Raw genomic sequence first — 20,133 nt, forward strand, 5'->3', positions numbered from 1 at the left:
GGGAAGCAATGGACATTTAAAGATTCGCGTTTGGACAAGATGTTGGAAAATTTTCAAAATAAATGTGTCTTATGGTAAATACATGTCCTATTAATTGTGCCTTATAGAAAAGGTACCTTTAACTAAAGACATGTCTAATTAAATAATGTCTTATTGTAAGGACATGTCCATTTAATTGTGTCTCCTAGAAAATGTATCTTTTTACTAAATGATATAACTTTTCATGGCAACATTTCACTTAGAGATGCATCATTTCATGGTGACATTTCATTTGAAATAGTGATGGTTCAATTTGGACCATTGATTAAAATCAAATCTAGATCTAATGGCCATGAATGAAGGGGTATCATGAAAGATGACAACCCAAATGAGGGAGCACAAGCATATCTATAAATAGGGGTCATGTTTAAGCCATTTAGATATGAAATTAATGATCACACACCACTCTTTTCTTAGCATTCTTTTCTAGTACGAATTTGTTGTAAACATTACTTTACGTAATAAAGTTTCACCATTATTGTTGTATTTCTCTACATTTGCCATTCCCCACAAATTTACCACCAACAATCTTAAGACGTTATTACTGCAACAATGGCACCAAGTTCATGTTTTCGACAATTCGCAGTAGATTTTGTCAAATTGGAGTGGTTCGATGGTGGCAACTTTATTCGTTGGCAGAAAAAGTTGCATTTCTTGTTGACAAGCCTCAATGTGGTCTATGTTCTCACAACACCAAAGCCTCAAGAACATAAGGATGAGACATTAGGGGAAACCAGAGTGCGACATAAGTGGGAGCAAGATGACTACGTGTGTAAGGGACACATTTGCAATGCCATGTCTGATACTTTGTTTGATCAATATCACAACAAACCTACAGCAAAAGAGATATGGGACTCATTAGAGGCTAAGTACATGATGGAAGATGCCACAAGTAAGAAATTCTTGCCTTCTAAATTTTTTAATTATAGAATGGTTGATAATAGACTTGTGGTTGAACAATATAATGAGCTTTTTCATATTCTTGATCAATTCAACCAACATAACATGAAAATGGATGAGTCTATTATTGTCTCTTCAATTATTGATAAACTTCCTCCCTCTTGGAAAGATTATAAGAAAAGTCTTAAACATAGCAAAGAGGAAATTAGTCTGGATGGCTTAAGCTAAAGTCTTCGTATTGAAGAGGAACTCAAGCTTAATAGTCTTGAGGATCAGACTACTACGTCCTCTAAAATTAATATTGTAGAGGAAGGGAAGGAGTTTAAGCATTCTAATCACCCTAAGAATAATCAAAAGAGAAATTTTGATTCCAAAGATAATAAAAACAATAAGAAGAAAAAGAAGGGTACATGCCACCACTGCAGAAAACCTGGCCACTTCCAAAGAGATTGTCGACTTTTGAAGAAATAAAAGGAAGTTTCGAACACAAATTTTGTGGCCATGATATCTGCGATTAATGCTCTTGAAGATGATAATGCATGGTGGATAGATTCTGGTGCAACTAAGCATGTATGCAAGGATCGTAACCTTTTCAAATCTTATAAAGCAATGGATGATGGAAGTGTTCTTTACATGGGAAATTCCTCCACTGCAATAGTTAAAGGAAAAGGCAATGTGCAACTAGAGTTTACTTCTAGAAAAACTTTAACTCTTACTGATGTTTATCATGTTCCTGAAGTTAGGAAAAACCTTGTATCTGGTAGCCTTCTTAATAAGTTTGGCTTCAAACTTGTTTTTGAGTCAAACAAATTTATATTATCTAAGGGTGGTACCTTTGTTGGGAAAGGATACATGTATGAAGTAACGTTTAAACTCAATATCAATAATATGAATGTTTCTTCTGCTTATATGGTTGATTCATTATCTTTGTGGCATAATCGTTTAGGACATGTGAATATTAGAAGATTGCATGATATGGCTAATTTATAGTTAATTCCTAAGCATGAAAATGATATGCATGAAAAATATAAAGTCTGTACATAGACTAAAATCACAAGATCTCCTTTTTCAAAAATTGAAAAAATATCTTCTTTATTGCATTTAATTCATAACGATGTGTGTGATATGCATAGTAATCCTTCTAAAGGTGGTAAAAAATATTTTATAACATTTATTGATGATTTTTCAAAATATTGCTATGTGTATTTATTACATTCTAAAGATCAAGTGTTAGAAAAATTCAAAACTTATAAAAATGAAGTTGAGAATTTTTGTGATACTAAAATTAAATGCCTTAGAAGTGATAAAGGAGGTGAATATGCTTTTTCTGAATTTTGTGAATCTGTTGGCATTGTACATGAAACTAGCACTGCATATACTCCACAACAAAATGGTGTAGCTGAAAGAAAAAATAGGACATTAATAGAAATGGTTAATGCTATGTTTTTTAATGCTGGGCTTGGTAAAGGTTTTTGGGGTGAAGCTATTTTAACTGCATGTCATATCTTAAATAGAGTGCCTAATAAGAAAACAAAGGTGACCCCATATGAATTATGGAAAAAGAGAAAGTCTAATCTTTCTTATCTAAGAGTTTGGGGTTATTGAGCTATTGTAAGACTACCAAAACCTAAGATAAAGAAATTAGGAGAAAGGGGCATTGAATGCATATTCTTGGGATATGCTAAGCATAGAAAAGCTTATAGGTTTCTTGTAACAAAACATAATAGCTTTATTGAGATCAATACTATAGTGGAATCTAGAAATGAAATATTCTATGAAAATAGATTTTCCATTATACCAAAAAGTATTAATTCTCAAGAGAATGATAAACAAATAGAAATTGGTCAAAAGCGTGATGCTAATAATGAGCAAAATCATTTGAGAAGAAGTAAAAGAATAAGGACTATAAAATCTTTTGGACCAGATTTTAAAGTCTATTTAGTTGAAGGGACAAGATATTCACAATCAAAACAGACCATGATCACATCTACTATAGAGTCTGATCCCCTCACCTATGAAGAGGCAATGAAGTCTCAAGATGTTGCTTTTTCGAAAGAGGCCATTAATGATGAAATGCACTCTATTGTGGGTAATAAGACTTGGAAATTAGTTGATTTACCACCTACCTCTAATCCTATAGGTTGTAAATGGATTTTCAAAAAGAAGAAGAAAGTTGATGGAACAATTGAAAGATTTAAAGCAAGACTAGTAGCAAAAGGCTTTACACAAAAAGAAGGCCTTGATTATTTTGATACTTATGCACCTGTTGCAAGAATTGCTACTATTAGAGTCTTGATTGTTTTGGCTTCAATTTATCAATTTGAAATCCATCAAATGGATGTAAAAACAGCTTTCTTAAATGGAGAATTAGATGAGAAAATTTACATGAAACAACCAGAAGGGTTTGTTATGCCAGGACAAGAACATAAAGTTTGTAAACTAGTCAAGTGTTTATATGGTCTTAAACAAGCTTCAAAGCAGTGGCACGAAAAGTTTGACAAAGTGATTGTCTCAAATGGATTTAATATTCATGAATCTGATAAATGTGTCTATAGCAGATTCAATGGAAATAAATGTGTGATGATTTGTTTATATGTAGATGACATGTTAATTTTTGGTATTGATAGTGAGAGCATTGAACTCACTAAATCATTATTGTCATCTAATTTTGATATGAAAGACGTGGGACTTGCTGATGTGATTTTGGGGATTAAAATTATAAAAAAGGAGAATGACCTAGTATTGACCATTGAGAAAATTTTAAAGAAATTTAATTATTATGATTGTAAGTTTGTGTCAACACCTTTTGATTCAAACATAAGACTATATCCTAACACTGGCATATCAGTATTCCAATTAGAATATGCACGTATTATTGGGTGTCTTGTGTATACGATGACTTGTACTAGGCCTGATATTGCTTTCTCTGTTGGAAAGCTCAGTAGATATACTAGTAATCCAAGCCAACATCTTTTTGCTAATAGGATATACAGCAATAGCATCCATTGATGATTTGTTAATGTATGGTATGGGAATGGGTTTATTTCAAGGTGTGAATAAGATGCAAGTAGCACGAGCTCGAGCACACGGATTGGTGCACAAACTCAAAGCTTGTTGCATGTTTTCCATGCATGACGTCGTTCGCGATGTTGCCATTTCAATTGCATCTACTGAACAAAATGTTTTTTCAGCGACAGAAGAGCAGGTTAGTGGTTGAAGGGAATGGTCGGACGAAAGTGCAATAAAGCTATACACTTCAATAGTCTTACATGATGTCAAGACTAATTTGCTTCTTGAAGTAGTGGAATGTCCTCAACTCGAACTTCTTTTTATATGTGCTGATAAGGAATCTTCATCATTAACAATTCCAAACAAATTTTTCGAGAGGATGATACAGGTCAGAGTTATAAACTTCAGTTACATGAATCTACTGTCACTGCCTTCATCACTTGGTCTCCTGTCAAACCTTCAAAACCTGAGTTTGTATAATTGCAAATTGCTTGATATAACTGTTATTAGAGACTTGAAGAAACTAGCGGTTCTTTGCCTACGAGGTTCTGATATTAAGAGGTTGCCTGTAGAAGTAGGTGAATTGACTTTGCTAAGGTTGCTTGATCTGAGAGATTGTATGGAACTAGAAGTTATCCCACCAAACATTTTATCAAATTTATCCCATTTAGAAGAACTATATATGGGTCCTAGAAGCTTTGACAAATGGGAGGTGGAGGTCGAAGGGGTCAAGAATGCTAGCCTACATGAGTTGAAGCATTTGATCTCTTTAGAATTACAAATCCAAGATGTCAACACTTTTCCGAGAGGCTTGTTCTTGGAGAAGCTAGAAACGTTCAAAATACTTATTGGAGGTGTTTGGGGATGGGAGTACGCCGACATCTGGTGTAGAGAATTCAAAATCGATCTGGATTCCAAGATTCGATTGAAGGATGGGCTGATCCTGAAACTAGAGGGAATTGAAGATCTTTGGTTATCTTATTTGGAAGAGCAAGATGTCAATTATTTCGTTAATGAATTAGTCAAAGTGGGTCCTTCACAACTCAAGCATCTCTATATCAGGGGTTCCCACCTCACCCTCAATCCGGCAGAGTCAAATGTATGATCATTCCTAATTTAAATAATTGATATGAGAGGATTCTTTTGGTGTGTGTTTGTGTGTAGATACATGTGTGAGTGTGTGTCTATGTCTGTCCGTGTGTCTGTGTCGGTGTCTGTGTGTCTGTGTTTGTGTCTGTCTGTCTGTCTGTACGTACGTACGTTAGGCTAAAGCTAGGAATTTCTAGTGCATCACAGTATTTACTAGTAATTAACTTTGAAAAGTCTTCAAATATTACACCATCCTCATTTTCAAAGTAAACAATTTTGAAAAATCTTTAATGTTCGCAATTTAATTAATATTTTAATTTTTTAGCTTCATAATCATACCACTTTAATCTTTTAGCTTCAGAATCTACCTCCCTACAAATAACATAATAGCCCTTGTACTGCATGAGCTTCATGCTTTATAATATCCTTTTTCTCTTTTCTCTCAATAAAAATATATCTATATCTAAAATTAATATTAAAAAATGTGAAATTAATGGTCTTATATATTCTCAACACTCTTACAATGTCATATTAAAGAGCATGACCAAGTAATTTTCAAATAGTTGTGTTTGCATAACCACCTCAGTCTGAATCTTAAGGAAAGTAATAGAGTAATTAAAAATAAATAAATTTAGGCTTTGCCCATTCCCTTGCCTTGAAAAAATTATTAAGAGAATATTCATTATTTATCTAATTTAAATCCATAGTTAGAGGTTTAATTTTTCATATTTAATTTTTATTTTGAAATTAACTCTATTAAATTTTTATTAAAAAATCTGAATTATGGAATCCAAAATATCAAATTTGAATCTAATGCTAAACTAATTGTACTAAGTTTTAAAGATCTTCTGTCTATCCTTTAAGATTATGCTCACAATTAAGTTTATCCCTAAAATTGCGACACCTTCAATGTCAACAGACACAGGAAGAATCAACAAATGATATGTGGTCACATGAAATCATCTTGGAGGACAATGTCAATAGTTCTAATACACTTTTCATTGAGAAGGTCAGTTATTAATAACCCAATGGTTTTGATAATTCTCTATAAACTTTTTTTGTTTGGTATATTCCTGTTTGTCAGCAAATATGACAAGAGTGATTAACAATTATATTTAACAATTATTCAGAAGTTTTCTTCAAAGTGTTGTAGGGTGTAACAAATACATTCTCAAAGAAAAGAAAAGGTACTTGACGCAACAAGTAAATTAATAATAATAATAACAACAACAACATCATCATGTTACGAAATACTAAACGTGTTGTAATTACTAAATAAAAAACTTTGGCCAATAAATTCATTCATACTATGACTTGTCATTTTCTTTAATATATATGTCTTTAGAATACATATGTCGATTTAGTGAGGAATAATTTGGAAAACTTGATTAACGGTTGTTTGTACGAAAGACTGAAAAGAAATTTGACAAGAGAAAGCGTAATTTTATTGATTGTCTGTCAACAGAAATGATTGTTACTTGTAATTAACAAGTTAATTTTTTTTGTCGAGCAGGTTGCATTACCAAATTTAGAGAACTTGGAGTTGCATTCAATAAACGTTGAAAGGATTTGGCAAAACCAAGTTGCAGGCATGTCTTGTGGTATTCAGAATTTAATGCACTTGGTCCTATACAACTGTGTAAATTTAAGATGTCTATTTTCACCTTCTATAGTTAGCAGCTTTGTTCGACTCCAGCGTATTGAGATAGAAAAATGTCGCGTCTTGGAAGAGTTAATAGCCATGGACAACCAAGAAGAAAGGAAGAATAATATTGTAATATTTCCTCAGTTACAATATCTGAAGATGTATGATCTTGAAAACCTCACAAGCTTCTGCACAGGAGATTTAGATATTCTTGAATTGCCATCCTTGAAAGAATTACGGATATCTAGATGTTCTGAATTCATGGTGAGATGTACTAATATCTTGACAAAAAAGGTACGTACAAGAATTTTATAATCAATGTTTCAATTCTTATGCACGTACGGTGAAATTTATGTTATATAGCTCAGAGTTAAATTGCCCATTGTCTTCATCGCATGGTTTCTTCCTGAAAGTCAAATTCTCAGCAACGTAACTCTCATATTAGTATACAACATTCATTCATGATTGTAATTATTCTGCATGTTAGCTGTATTATTATTATTAATTTGTAAAAGGTAAAATTTATTGAATAAATATATTGCATAAGCCAGTTGCAACCTATAATTCCCTTCTATTTTTTTAAATTTCCTTCAAAGTGTATTGTATTAATTATTTGAATTGATCCTTCTTCTTCTTCTTTTTTTTTTGGTACGGATTGATTGCCCAGGTTTTCTCCAATTTAGAAGAATTGATAGTTGATGCAAAGCATATAGTAACAAACAAAAGTGTATTTTCAGAAGACTTACTTTGAAAACTTAAATGTCTTGATGTCGAGTTTGTTGATGAGTCAACTACTATTTTATCACTTGATGATTTCCTCCAAAGACTTCACACCATGAGAGTCCTCCAAATAGAAGGATCTGACGCTTGGTTGTCAAAAGAAATGGTTGAAAATGGGATGGAGGTAATCATAAGAGAAGCAAACAAGTGTTGCGATCTGAAGCACATTTTGAAACAAGAGTTCTCCATTTTAAACAACTTGGTTATTCTACGTGTAAAGTCGTGTCCATTTGATCAATCTAGTCCCATCCTCGACTTCCCTTCAGAATCTTGCAACTTTGGAGATATCGTATTGCAATGGATTGAAAAACCTATTAACATCCTCAATAGCTAAGACTCTGGTGAGACTCAGAGAAATGACAATAGAATCATGCGTTACGATAACAGAAATAGTACTGGCAGAAGATGCAGCGAAAGATGAGGTTGTTGCTTTTAGTGAATTGAGGGAGTTGAAGCTTTTAAAAATGCAAAATCTGACAAGCTTCAGCACTGGCAATTATGTCTTCAAATTCCCATCTTTGGAAAGATTACTGGTGGATGATTGCCCCAATATGAAGATTTTCTCTGGAGGAGAATTGAGCACACCCATGTTACACAAAGTGCACCTGAGAATTTGGCATGAAGAACATTGGATTTGGGTGCACGACCTTAATACAACCATAAAATACCTATATCTTAAGAAGATAGGTGAATTTCTTCAATCCCAGCAGTTTCCAATTTCTACTCCTGCCGCAAGTCTTAATCTCCAAACTGAGTTGGAAATTTTGTGGTACACTTTACAGCTAGAATTCAGAAATTGTACCAATGATCGAGCACTCTTCGAGCGAGTGACGGCTCCAAAATAAGAAAAAAGAGAATAAGACAGAGGTGAAAAAGGAGAACTTTTCATTCATCCAAAACATGCCTTACACAATATTCCCTTTTACATATATATCTCGTGACTCCTCTAGAGTATTCTAAGGCTAAAAGACAAATACGAGCTGGCAATTGTAAAGTAGCTAAATTATAATAACAGAATTCAGATAATTGTTAAGAGAAATTATCCATCCACCCTTGCTGTCCTGGTTCACGTGGCATAGTCCTTCATCCAGCTTGGCTGTTTCTTGGCTCTCTCGGGTCTAAAGTGGAGCTGTTGTTTTGCTTCCGTGAATTCATCATTAGGTTCCTTAGTCACGGTTTTGGCTCCTTCATCCTCTCTTGGCAAATTGTCCTTTGCATCCAATTCAATTGGCAAGCCTGTATCATTTCCCCCCTCTTGGAAACTAACCTTGTCCTCAAGGTTGAAAGCAGGATATTGTTGACAAAAAGCACCAAAATTTTCCCAAGTGGCGTTTTCAGGAGCACCATCTGTCCACTACACCAAGACTTGTGGAACCAATTTTCCTTGCTGGAACACTATGCGAGTAGCACAAATTGCTGCTGGTAAAGTCAAGGGGTGATTATCAATGCTATATTCTGGGAGTGGAGAGATTTCTTGAGGAGTGGAGCCATGAAATGGCTTAAGTAAGGAAACATGAAAAACATGATGAATTTTCGATGCCGGGGGTAACTCAAGCTTATAAGCAACAGGACCTATGCGAGCGATGACTACAAAAGGCCCATAATAGCGCTTGGCCAATTTATGACAGGAACGTGAAGCTACTGTATACTGGCGGTACGGTTGGAGCTTGACTAGTACATTATCTCCGACAGAAAATTGAACTTCCCGGCGATGAGTATTAGCTTTTTGGGCCATCCGATGCTGAGCTTGACGCAAGTTATCTTACAAGGATTTCAGCAGCTTATCACGCTCGAGCAGGATTTCATCCAAAGCTTGGATTGAAGTAGAGCTCTTCACATATGGAGGAATTATGGGCGGGAGTCGACCAAACAAAGCCTGATATGGGGTCATTTTCAAGCCACTATGGTAGCTGGAATTGTAACAGAATTCTGCCCAACTGAGAAGTGAAACCCAAGTTTTCGGCTTGTCTTGTGTGAATGCACGAAGATATTGCTCAAGACTACGATTGACAACCTTCGTCTGGCCGTCCGTTTGCAGATGATAGGCCGTACAGTGGTGTAACGATGTGCCACTAAGAGTTAACAGCCGATTCCAAAACTGACTCAAGAACACAGAATCGCGATCCGAAATAATAGAGCTGGGGAAGCCATGAATTTTAACCACAATTTCGACAAATAACTCTGTAGTTTTATGAGCTGTGAAGTTACCTGGTAATGGTCCAAAATGGGCTGATTTTGTTAGCCTATCGACCACAACCAAAATAGCCGAATAACTGCGAGACAAGGGCAAGCCTGTGATGAAATCCATAGTGATTTCGTCCCAAACCAAACTTGGGATATGTAACGGTTGAAGGAGACCAGCAGGGGCTTTAGTTGAATATTTTGTTTGTTGACATATTACACACTCTGTGACAAATTTCTCAACATCCCGTCGCATGTGAACCCAAAAAAAATTTGCTGACAATCGAATGTAAGTTCTATGGATGCCAACATGCCCGGCCAGTGGAGTTGAATGAAATTCCTTTAATAAGATTGTTTTCAAGGAAGATTCAGCACTTATAAAATATTTTCCTTTGTAGAGATGTATTCCATTATGAATAGAATAGTCAGCCATGAAATGCCCGGAAGAAACTTGGTGATGAAGCTTGAGAATATCATGACAAGTTGAATTTTCCCGTAATAGTTCCGTAAGGAGATTGAAGGAAGGGCTACTGTGAAGAGATAAACAAAAAGAGCTCGTGTACGTGCTATCAATTGGCTCTATTTCGTCATAAGCTGCATGGACTCGGGATAAAGCATCAGCTGATCGGTTTGTATGCCCCGGTTTATACTCAATCCGAAATTAAAAACCAAGTAACTTCCGTAGATAAACCTGTTGATCAGGAGTCTGAATCACTTGCTGTAGTAGTTCCTTGATGCTTCGATGGTCTGTGCGTATTACAAAGAACCTACCCAAGAGATATTGCCGCCATTTAGAGATTGCTTCTACGATAGCGTGCAATTCTTTTAAGTAAGTGGATGAAGCTTTTAGTTTGGGCCCAATTTTTTTGCTGAAATAAGCCACGGGATGGCCTTGTTGCATAAGTACTGCTCCAATCCCCATGTTACTGGCATCTGTTTCAATTACAAATTCAGAATCAAAATCTGGTAGTTTGAGCACCGGAGCTTGAACCATTGCTTGCTTCAGAGATGCAAATGCTGTTGTGGCTTCAGAATTCCAGTGAAATGCATCTTTACATAGCAAGTCAGTTAAAGGGGCAGCCAATGAAGCGTATCCACGAATGAACTGCTGGTAGTATCTCGTAAGGCCTAATAAACCTCTCAACTGCTTGGTACTTTGCGGCAGTGGCCACTCGAGCATGGCAGTCACCTTTTGGGGATCCGCTTGTACTCCCATAGCAAAAATAATATGGCCAAGATATTCAATACTTGGCTTACAAAAGAGGCATTTGCTCAATTTAACAAAGAATTTATGCATTTGCAAACATAACAATACCTGTTCAAGGTGAACTAAATGGTCAGCCATGGTAGCGCTATAAACCAAGATGTCGTCGAAGAAGACGATCACAAATTTTCGAAGATATGTAGCAAAGATCTGATTCATAGCGGCTTGGAAGGTCGAGGGTGCATTCGTCAAACCAAACGGCATAACCAGAAATTCATAATGGCCTTCATGTGTCCGAAATGTGGTTTTGTAAATGTCTCGAGAGTGGACCCGAATCTGATGGTAACCAGCCCTCAAATCCAATTTACTGAAGACCGTAGCCTTGCCAAGTTCATCAAAGAGTTCGTCGACAGTAGGAATTGGAAATTTTTCCGGTATTGTAACCGCGTTTAGAGCACGATAATCCACACAAAAACGATAAGTGCCATCTTTCTTTTTTACTAAAAGCACTGGGGAAGAGAAAGGGCTTTGGTTGGGTCTGATGATTCCCTGGTCAGACATCTCTTTAATTAGTTTCTCCATTTCATTCTTCTGGAAGTGGGGGTATCGGTAGGGTCGCACATTGATAGGGGAAGTGTTAGGGAGGAGGTGTATTTTGTGGTCTATAATTATGTGTGGTGGAAGTGTTGTGGGTGATAAAAATAGATGATGATGTTGTTGGAGAAGGTCACGGAATTGGGGTGGTAAATCAGTTGGAAATTCTAAATGGGAGAGAAGTGTTTGGCTTGGAGGGGGCTCTGTTGGTAGTGAAGGTAACGGTTGAAGAGCACAAAAACTTGAAATCGCAACGCGGTGGATCAGAGCCCGAAATTGGTTATAAGTTACTAAAGTCGGAGATGTGGACAAGTCACCTTGAAGAGTAACTGATTTTCCATTAAAAGAAAATTCCATGGAAAGAGCCGAATAATCATGTGATACCCGTCCTAGTTGTTGCAACCACTGTATTCCAAGAACAATATCAGCTCCTTCAATGGGCAACACAAAAAGGTCCATGGGAAACTCCGTGCCTTGCAATGTTAATTGAACGTGCTGGCAAAATTGAGTGCACAACAAAAAATCACCATTTCCTATGTAGACGCGAAACGGAGTTGTGGGCTGAATCGCGACGCCGGCACGTTCCGCCATTGATGGTTTGATAAAGTTATGAGTACTGACGCTATCAATTAATATTTGGAATGTTTGGGATCCAATCTTGCCCTGTAAACGAAGGGAACGAGGATTTGCTTGTCCAGCGAGAGCATTCAGACTTGAAATATCACCAGTGATAGCGGAGTCTTCCTCGTCTGGTGGTTCCCCTTCATTGGCTGGATCTAAATGATCATCTTCAGCTTCGATAAGTAACAAGAACCGACGATTGCAACGGTGATTGGGGCTGTATTTCTGGTCACAAGAGTAACAGAGACCTTTCTCACGTCTCTCGTGTAGCTCAGCAGGGGACAACCGACGAATAGGCAAATTTGGTGTAGAAAGAAGTGCGGGTAAAGTGTTTGTTTTAGTGTGAATGGGAGGTGGTGGAGGTTTTGATGATGGTGGGTTAGCACTTATGGTGGAGGAATGTGAATGGGAAAGCAGGGGTAAAGGAACGTTTCTGGTTTGTGTTGTTGTCATGGAGGGAAATGTGGATTGTGGCTGCCATTTAGACCAGGAGCGAGTGTGTGGTTTAGTGTCATTAAATTTGGCTTCGAGTGCTCGAGCCATAGCAAAGGTGGCCATGAGTGTTGCTGGCCGATTAAAGAGGAGTTCTCTCCTGATGTCTTGCTGCAGGCCATTTATGAAAAAACTGATGAGAAGTTGCTCGGAGACGCCATTAACTCTGTTCATGAGTTCTTCAAAAGCCGACTGAAATTCAGCAACAGTGGTGGTTTGGGTGAGTTTAGACAGTTCACCTTGTGGATCATCATAAAGAGTAGTGGCAAAACGATACTTCAGATTAGCCAAAAATTCTCTCCAAGTGGTGAGTAAATTGTTGGATTTCATCCACTGATACCAGCCAGCTGCTCGACCCTCCATGTGAAAGGAAACGATACGGAGGCGTTGGTTTTCTAGAGTACCATGAAACTCGAAATAACTCCTCCACTCGAAATACCCAGCCGTGTGGATCAGAACCATCAAAACGTGGAACTTCCATCTTCATGGATTTGACCATCGGAGAGAGATCTCGCCCATCGGATGGGCTAGATGAAAGTGGTGGCACTGTTAATGGTTGTTTCGAAGAACTAGGCACGTTTGTTGGAGTATCAAGTATTTTAGATCGAATTTCATCAAAACGGGCATCTACTGCAGTCATAAATTGCTGCATCATCTGGTGAAAAGATAAGGCTTGTTTGTCAATTTTCTCACTAAGTTCCTTTAATGTGCTGCTCTCATGAGAATCGGCCATGGCAGGAATCAATGAAAGCACCAATGGTACACTTTACAGCTAGAATTCAGAAATTGTACCAATGATCGAGCACTCTTCGAGCGAGTGACGGCTCCAAAATAAGAAAAAAGAGAATAAGACAGGTGAAAAAGGAGAACTTTTCATTCATCCAAAACATGCCTTACACAATATTCCCTTTTACATATATATCTCGTGACTCCTCTAGAGTATTCTAAGGCTAAAAGACAAATATGAGCTGGCAATTGTAAAGTAGCTAAATTATAACAACAGAATTCAGATAATTGTTAAGAGAAATTATCCATCCACCCTTGCTGTCCTGGTTCACGTGGCATAGTCCTTCATCCAGCTTGGCTGTTTCTTGGCTCTCTCGGGTCTAAAGTGGAGCTGCTGTTTTGCTTCTGTGAATTCATCATTAGGTTCCTTAGTCACGGTTTTGGCTCCTTCATCCTCTCTTGGCAAATTGTCCTTTGCATCCAATTCAATTGGCAAGCCCGTATCATTTTTCCCGCGATGGTTGCCGGGGTTTGGTCAGATGACAACAACTTGCAGCTGGAAGCAACTACTCTGTTCCGAAAACTGCTTTCATTTGACAGGAATTCACCAATTGAGAAAGTCATACAATCTGGCGTTGTCCCGCGCTTTGTTGAGTTTCTTTTGAGGGAAGACTATCCACAACTTCAGTTTGATGCTGCTTGGGCTCTTACAAACATTGCTTCTGGAACTTCGGAGAATACTAAGGTAGTGATTGACCACGGTGCTGTTCCAATATTTGTGAAGCTACTTGCTTCTCCAAGTGATGATGTCCGCGAGCAGGCTGTTTGGGCATTGGGAAATGTTGCTGGTGACTCGCCTAGATGCCGTGATCTTGTGCTTAGTCAAGGGGCTTTGATTCCATTGCTGGCAGAGTTAAATGAGCATACAAAGCTTTCAATGCTAAGAACTGCCACATGGACATTGTCTAATTTCTGCAGGGGCAAGCCACAGTCACCATTTAATCAAATAAGGCCAGCTCTTCCGGTGCTTGCACAGCTTATTCGTTCAAACGATGAAGAGGTCTTGACTGATGCCTGCTGGGCACTCTCGTATCTTGCTGATGGTACGAATGACAAAATTCAAGCTGTGATCGAGGCAGGTGTCTGTCCGCAACTTGTTACGCTCCTTGGTCATCCATCAACCTCAGTGCTCACTCCTGCCCTGCGGACGGTTGGAAATATTGCGACGGGGGACGATTTCCAGACTCAGGGTATAATTAACTGTGGTGCACTGCCATACTTTTTGGACATGTTGGTCAATAATCAAAAAGAGAGCATCAAGAAGGAAGTATGCTGGGTTATTTCAAATATCACAGCTGGAAACAGGGAACAGATTCAGGCGGTAATTAATGCTGGCTTAATTGGTCCCCTTGTCAATCTGCTTCAAAATGCTAAATTTGATATAAAGAAGGAGGCTGCTTGGGCAATTTCGAATGCTAGCTCGGGTGGTACTCGTGAGCAAATCAAGTACCTTGTGAGGAAGGGGTGTATAAAACCATTGTGTGATCTCCTTCTATGCCCTGATCCAGGGCTCGTCGCTGTTTGCCTAAAAGGATTAGAGAACATTTTGAAGGTTGGGGAAGCTGAAAAGAATATGGGTACAGCCATTGGAAATGTTAATCAATATGCCCAGTTGGTAGAGAAGGCTGAGGGATTAGAAAAGATAGAAAATCTACAAATTCATGACAACAACGAGATCTATGAGAAGTCGGTAAAGATTATTGAGACACACTGGCGTGGCCGAGTGGTTGGAAGAAGACGATGATACAGTCAGCTGCAGGTTTCCCGCATGCAGGGAATGAGGATCAAGGAGGAGGAGGGAGATTCACAGGGCAATGATGCGATGACTAATGGTAAGGTCTATTAATTATTATTATTATTACTTCGACCAGGCTTTCAGATTGTAAAAGCAACACTCATGATCTTGTTTCTTTCACTTGATAATTTCAGGTTCAATGGTGGAACAGTCCCCTATCCATGTCGTTGCAGGATATACGGTAGCCAGATTCATTTCTTAGCATTAATTGTATTACCAAATTTCAATTTGTAGGCACCCCAAAGACTTTTCAAGTACCATTTTTAAGTTGAGATGCATGTGTAGTGTGAACCAATAATCATGCTTGTTAGAGTGTTTCGGTTGTTAACTTGTTATAATGAGGAAACTAGCCATCAAATGAGCTTATAATCATTCTAATCATGCAATCATTTTTCACAAAGATATTTTAGTATTTTAATAGTAAAATTCATTGAAGTAGTATTCGAACATTATTAGCGTCATTGCACTAGAAATTACATGAATGATAACCATTACATATTTTTTGAAAAAAATTAATTTCTTTCCAGCTATTTTTTATATAAATATGAATTAGAATATAAGAAATTAAAATTTATATTTAAAAACTAATATATTTCTTTCATCTATTAATTTAGAACATTATTATATGCATGAACTAAAAACAAAAAAAAAATTATTAGATGTTATATTATTTTGCATTAATTATATACAATCCTTACTATCTACACTCGAAATAAAAAGGACGGGGTGATAAGAATTTGTTGTACATATGATGGAGTGCTCCTTTGATACAAGATTCTAGACTTTCTTAAATTTTGTGAAAATTGTTACTCCACATTGTCACACAATATGGCGTAACACCTTTTTTGAGCTCTAAGAAAGTCTAAGTTCTTGAATTGGATAATTTTGTGAAACTTGTTACTCCACACACACAGAGGAGCGCATGCGCGCACACGCGCGCCCACCTCTTATTTGGGGGTAAGAGGTGGAGGTACAAATCCTAGCCCTCACGAATTAATTAGAAAGAAAAGAAAGAGCAAAGGAACGGAGGGCAGTTTTTGGAATTATTGTTGTGCCATTGGATTTTTTATAACTTTTTAATATTTTTTATGGGGTATCTTTAGGATACTGTCTTAATAAGGAAATTTGAGGTGTCTATACATACATACATACATATATTCATATTTTCAGGTATGGATGTACTCTTTTTTTTTTTTAATTGCGGACACACTCAAAGCCATGGGTTTTAATAGCCTTATTTTTTAGAGTTGGACTATTGGCACCCCTTCATTAATCTTATAAAACCCCTATGACAGAAATAGTGGCAGATGATGATGGTGCAGCAAAAGATGAGATTATTGTTTTCAGAGAATTGAAGGAGTCGGAGCTTATTTAGAGAGCCCGACAAGTTTCTGCTCCGGCAATTGCGCCTTCAAATTCCCTTCTCTGGAAGTATTAATTCTGGTAAATTGCCCCAATATGAAGATTTTCTCTGGAGGAGAGTTAAACCCACCCAAGTTACACAAAGGGCAGCTAGACGAGTATGTGAAGAACGTTGGACTTGGAAGCGCAACCTGAACACAACTATACAACAGCTATATATATCTTAAAACAAAGGTACGTATACATTCGTTAAGTTACTAATTAACTGAGGGACATTGATTGAAATTTACAACTTCTGTTTTGAGTCTTGCAGCTGCCTGACTTCATATGTTTGATGATGGTAAAAATTAGGAAGATGGCAATAAAGAAGGTAAGATAATTAATGAAGTGAAGAGCGAAGATCAGAACATGCACAAGGCAGTGATAACTAATGGTAAGGTCTATTATTATTATTATCTCGAATCGGCTTTCGGATTGTAAAACACAGCACTCATCTTTTAATTTCTTTCACTGACGATTCAAGGTTGAATGCTGGAAAAGTCTTTCATCCAGGTCTTTGCAGTATATAATAATGTGTTAACAGAGCTGCCGTGCACATTTCAATTTGCAGGCACCCCCAAAAGACTATGTGTGAATGAATAACCATGCTTGTGCTTAAATTTGTATTTGATTTGTGACGCGTATCGGTAGTTATAACGATGAAACGTGTAGTCATTAAATAAACTTATAATCATTCCAATCATGCAATCTCTTTTCATTAAGATCAATGAGTATTTTAGACTTTTAGTAATAAGTTCATTGAAGTAGCATAGTAGCATTCGAACATTAGTATCAATGTGCTAGAAGTTCAATGTACACGAATGATACCTATTTCAGTTAAAAAAAAACAAAATCTTTCCAGCAATTTTTTTTCATTTTTAATATAAGAATTAAAAATTAATGTTCAAAAACTAATCCAAAAGAGAACTAAAAACATTTAAAAATTTACTTTCCCTTTGCTAACTATTAAAAAAAGGGTCTTAGTAAGTCACGTCATCTGTAATTTATATTAACTCAAAATTAGGTTTTTTTAATTATTCAATCGTTCTTTGTCAAAAAACTAGGCGGTCATAAAAAGTATTTTTGGGTCAACTTTAACTTTTTAATAATGTAACTTAGTAGCTGCCCAAAAAAAAAAAATCTAAATATCTTAAAAATTTTAAAACTTTGGGCATAGATTAAGCCAATTCAGCATTTTAATTCCATCCCTACTTATGCTAAGGTATATGTATTTAGATTTGAACAATTATTCTTATTCTCAAAATTAGATTTTGAAAAACTATTTTTTCATATTTTTCAAAGTTATTTGTAAGATAAGGTGATTTTGTATCATTCTAAACCTTCTCAACTGTATCCCCAAGTGATCTTTAAGTACAAGTAAGAAACTAAGTTTAAAACTACGTATATGAAGTATGTATAAAACTGAATTAGATCCAATTTATTGATTTATCATTTATGTCTAGTAATATAAGAGTATCTTTTTATTTTATTTTGGTCTGATCCACATAAAGAAAAATAACCTTGCTTAATTAATCTGTGTAGTAAACAATATTATGATAAAAAATGAAAAAAAAATTATGAATGTCCTAAAATGATTAAAGAATTTATAGTTAAACCAATTCAATAACACTTATTCCAATTGTTTTCGATGCAATTTTTCTTTTCAATTGATGAATGGCTTTTTTCTTCATTTAATTAAATTAAATGAATAATCCATTTTTTGTTTAATGAAATTTTAGTATTGATTTACAAGTTTTATATTATTTGTACAAGTGTTTGTTCTATTTGTAATTTTAAAATATCAATTTGTAACTCTTATATTAGTTTACTTGTTTTACCTTCCATAATTTTTTGTGTAATTTACAAAATGTATATTTATCACAACATTGATACAATAGTTTTTATCATGGAATCCTAAAATTTTCTACAAAGATAAGTATATTTGCATATAAATAAATTTATGCTCAAATTATTTGGTAATTATCATTACATAAACTTGAAGAATTTCGAGCTTTATCAAAATAAAAATATTGGAAAAAGGACATCTATAACCCCACAGTTTGGAAAATGGTCATCAACACCCCCAAGTTTTCAAAGAGGGACACCAAGATCCCCTTTTGACGGTTATACCCTTTACTTTATTATCCCAAAAGAATTGACTCTAATATTTTACAATAAATAGAAATATAATATTAAATAGATGTAATAATATATACATTTTAAAATAATTTCAATATTTAAAAAATATTTTAATATTTTATAATCTATTAGATATATTTCTTTATACTAAAGTAAATGTTGAGTAATGAAAAATACCAGCTCGGCCATGTCCTCATCTCTCAACCTGAGGTGAGTCCCCTCAGCTGAGTGGTACGAGCAGAGTCCTGGTGAAACATCGTAACATCGTGTACGGGCGCGTACCGACCAGAGATATATGCCGGCCAAATGCTCATCACCCAAAGAAAAGACACACGATCTCACGAAATTGCGACAGTTTCGCTATGTCCCGAACCATTGGGAAGAACATGGCATTCCATGTTTACCCACGATCTAGTGGTTGGAGACCCATGAGAGTCTGTCATCACCCGAAAATGGGGGGCATGAAGAATACGCAGAAACGTGGGGCAACGGCTATAAGAAGCCAGGAGACCGATGAAGAAAGGGATAGAAAAATTGAGAGTAAAGGGAAAAGTTTGCCAAATTGAAACTAAATTACATTCCATACAAATTCTTGAGAGCATTACAAGAAATCACACAATGTAAATTACATAGTTTTCCTGTAAACACCTTGTGCTAACTTAAGCATTGGAGGGTTTACGCCAGTAAAACCACCGGCGTCTCTGATCTATTTTTTGTGAACATAGGCTTAGAAGTGATTCCAACCCCAGGGACTCAAGCAATCGTTGAAACAGAAAGAATGCAACATTTTCTCTATTGACCACATAAACGTTGGTGAAAGGATCTGGTCGGGTAAAGGGTGAGCAGATTTCAGCACCAACATTTTGACGCCGTTTGTGGGGACACGGTGCAAAAAGCCAAACTTTTATCTCTGTCACAGCGAAGGAGGAATATTATCATGCACGAATTAGAGCAAGTTTGCAAGCTTCAAATCGGTAATTTCCTTCAATTTACTTATCTATATGCGTGATTTATTGTATTGAATGATCAATTTCGTATCTCACAGTCTTGGTATTGCTTAAATTTATTTCTCCATGAGTCTAATGAGGATTAATTTTATTTTAATTCTTGGATTCAATTGTGCCATTCCAAGAGCTGTTTGTTTAAATCGTAAATTTGGTCAATTTAAGCATGTTGACCGATTAAACAAGCATGCATGCATTTAGTCAATGCACTTAGTCAATGAAAGTCATGCAATCGCCTTGGTTTTCTTGATTGGTGGGACTGAATTACAGTTGATCTATTCCACAGTAGATAATCAAATGGAACAATTAGCTTGAGTTTGCTTAATTTATATGCATGAATATAGTAAAATCTGTGGATTAACATGATACTAATTGGAGAAGTTCGGTGTGCTTCTTACCATTCCAATTTATGATTTCATTTACGTGAGCATGAGAAATTGATTACAGAGCACAA

General features: G+C 36.3%; 1 protein-coding gene and 2 pseudogenes across 1 annotated transcript; 2 read left to right on the plus strand and 1 right to left on the minus strand.

The window, feature by feature from the left end:
* The first annotated feature begins 591 nt into the window (after nucleotides 1-591).
* LOC102615685 (uncharacterized) lies at nucleotides 592-8,307 on the plus strand (annotated as a pseudogene).
* Nucleotides 8,308-10,303: 1,996 nt separating this feature from the next.
* Nucleotides 10,304-13,347, minus strand: LOC127902064 (uncharacterized). The gene has a single exon (XM_052440483.1). It carries the CDS (start codon nucleotides 13,014-13,016, stop codon nucleotides 10,305-10,307), a length of 2,712 nt encoding a protein of 903 aa, XP_052296443.1. The 5' UTR covers nucleotides 13,017-13,347; the 3' UTR covers nucleotide 10,304.
* Nucleotides 13,348-13,446: 99 nt separating this feature from the next.
* Nucleotides 13,447-17,207, plus strand: LOC112497650 (importin subunit alpha-1a-like; annotated as a pseudogene).
* The last annotated feature ends 2,926 nt before the right edge of the window (nucleotides 17,208-20,133 follow it).

The sequence above is a fragment of the Citrus sinensis genome, chromosome 5, assembly GCF_022201045.2.
Source record: "Citrus sinensis cultivar Valencia sweet orange chromosome 5, DVS_A1.0, whole genome shotgun sequence".
Taxonomy (NCBI): domain Eukaryota; kingdom Viridiplantae; phylum Streptophyta; class Magnoliopsida; order Sapindales; family Rutaceae; genus Citrus; species Citrus sinensis.

Coding starts and splice junctions, on each gene's coding strand:
- LOC127902064 (XM_052440483.1), bottom strand. CDS start 13,016: ATGGTTCTGATCCACACGGCTGGGTATTTCGAGTGGAGGAGTTATTTC.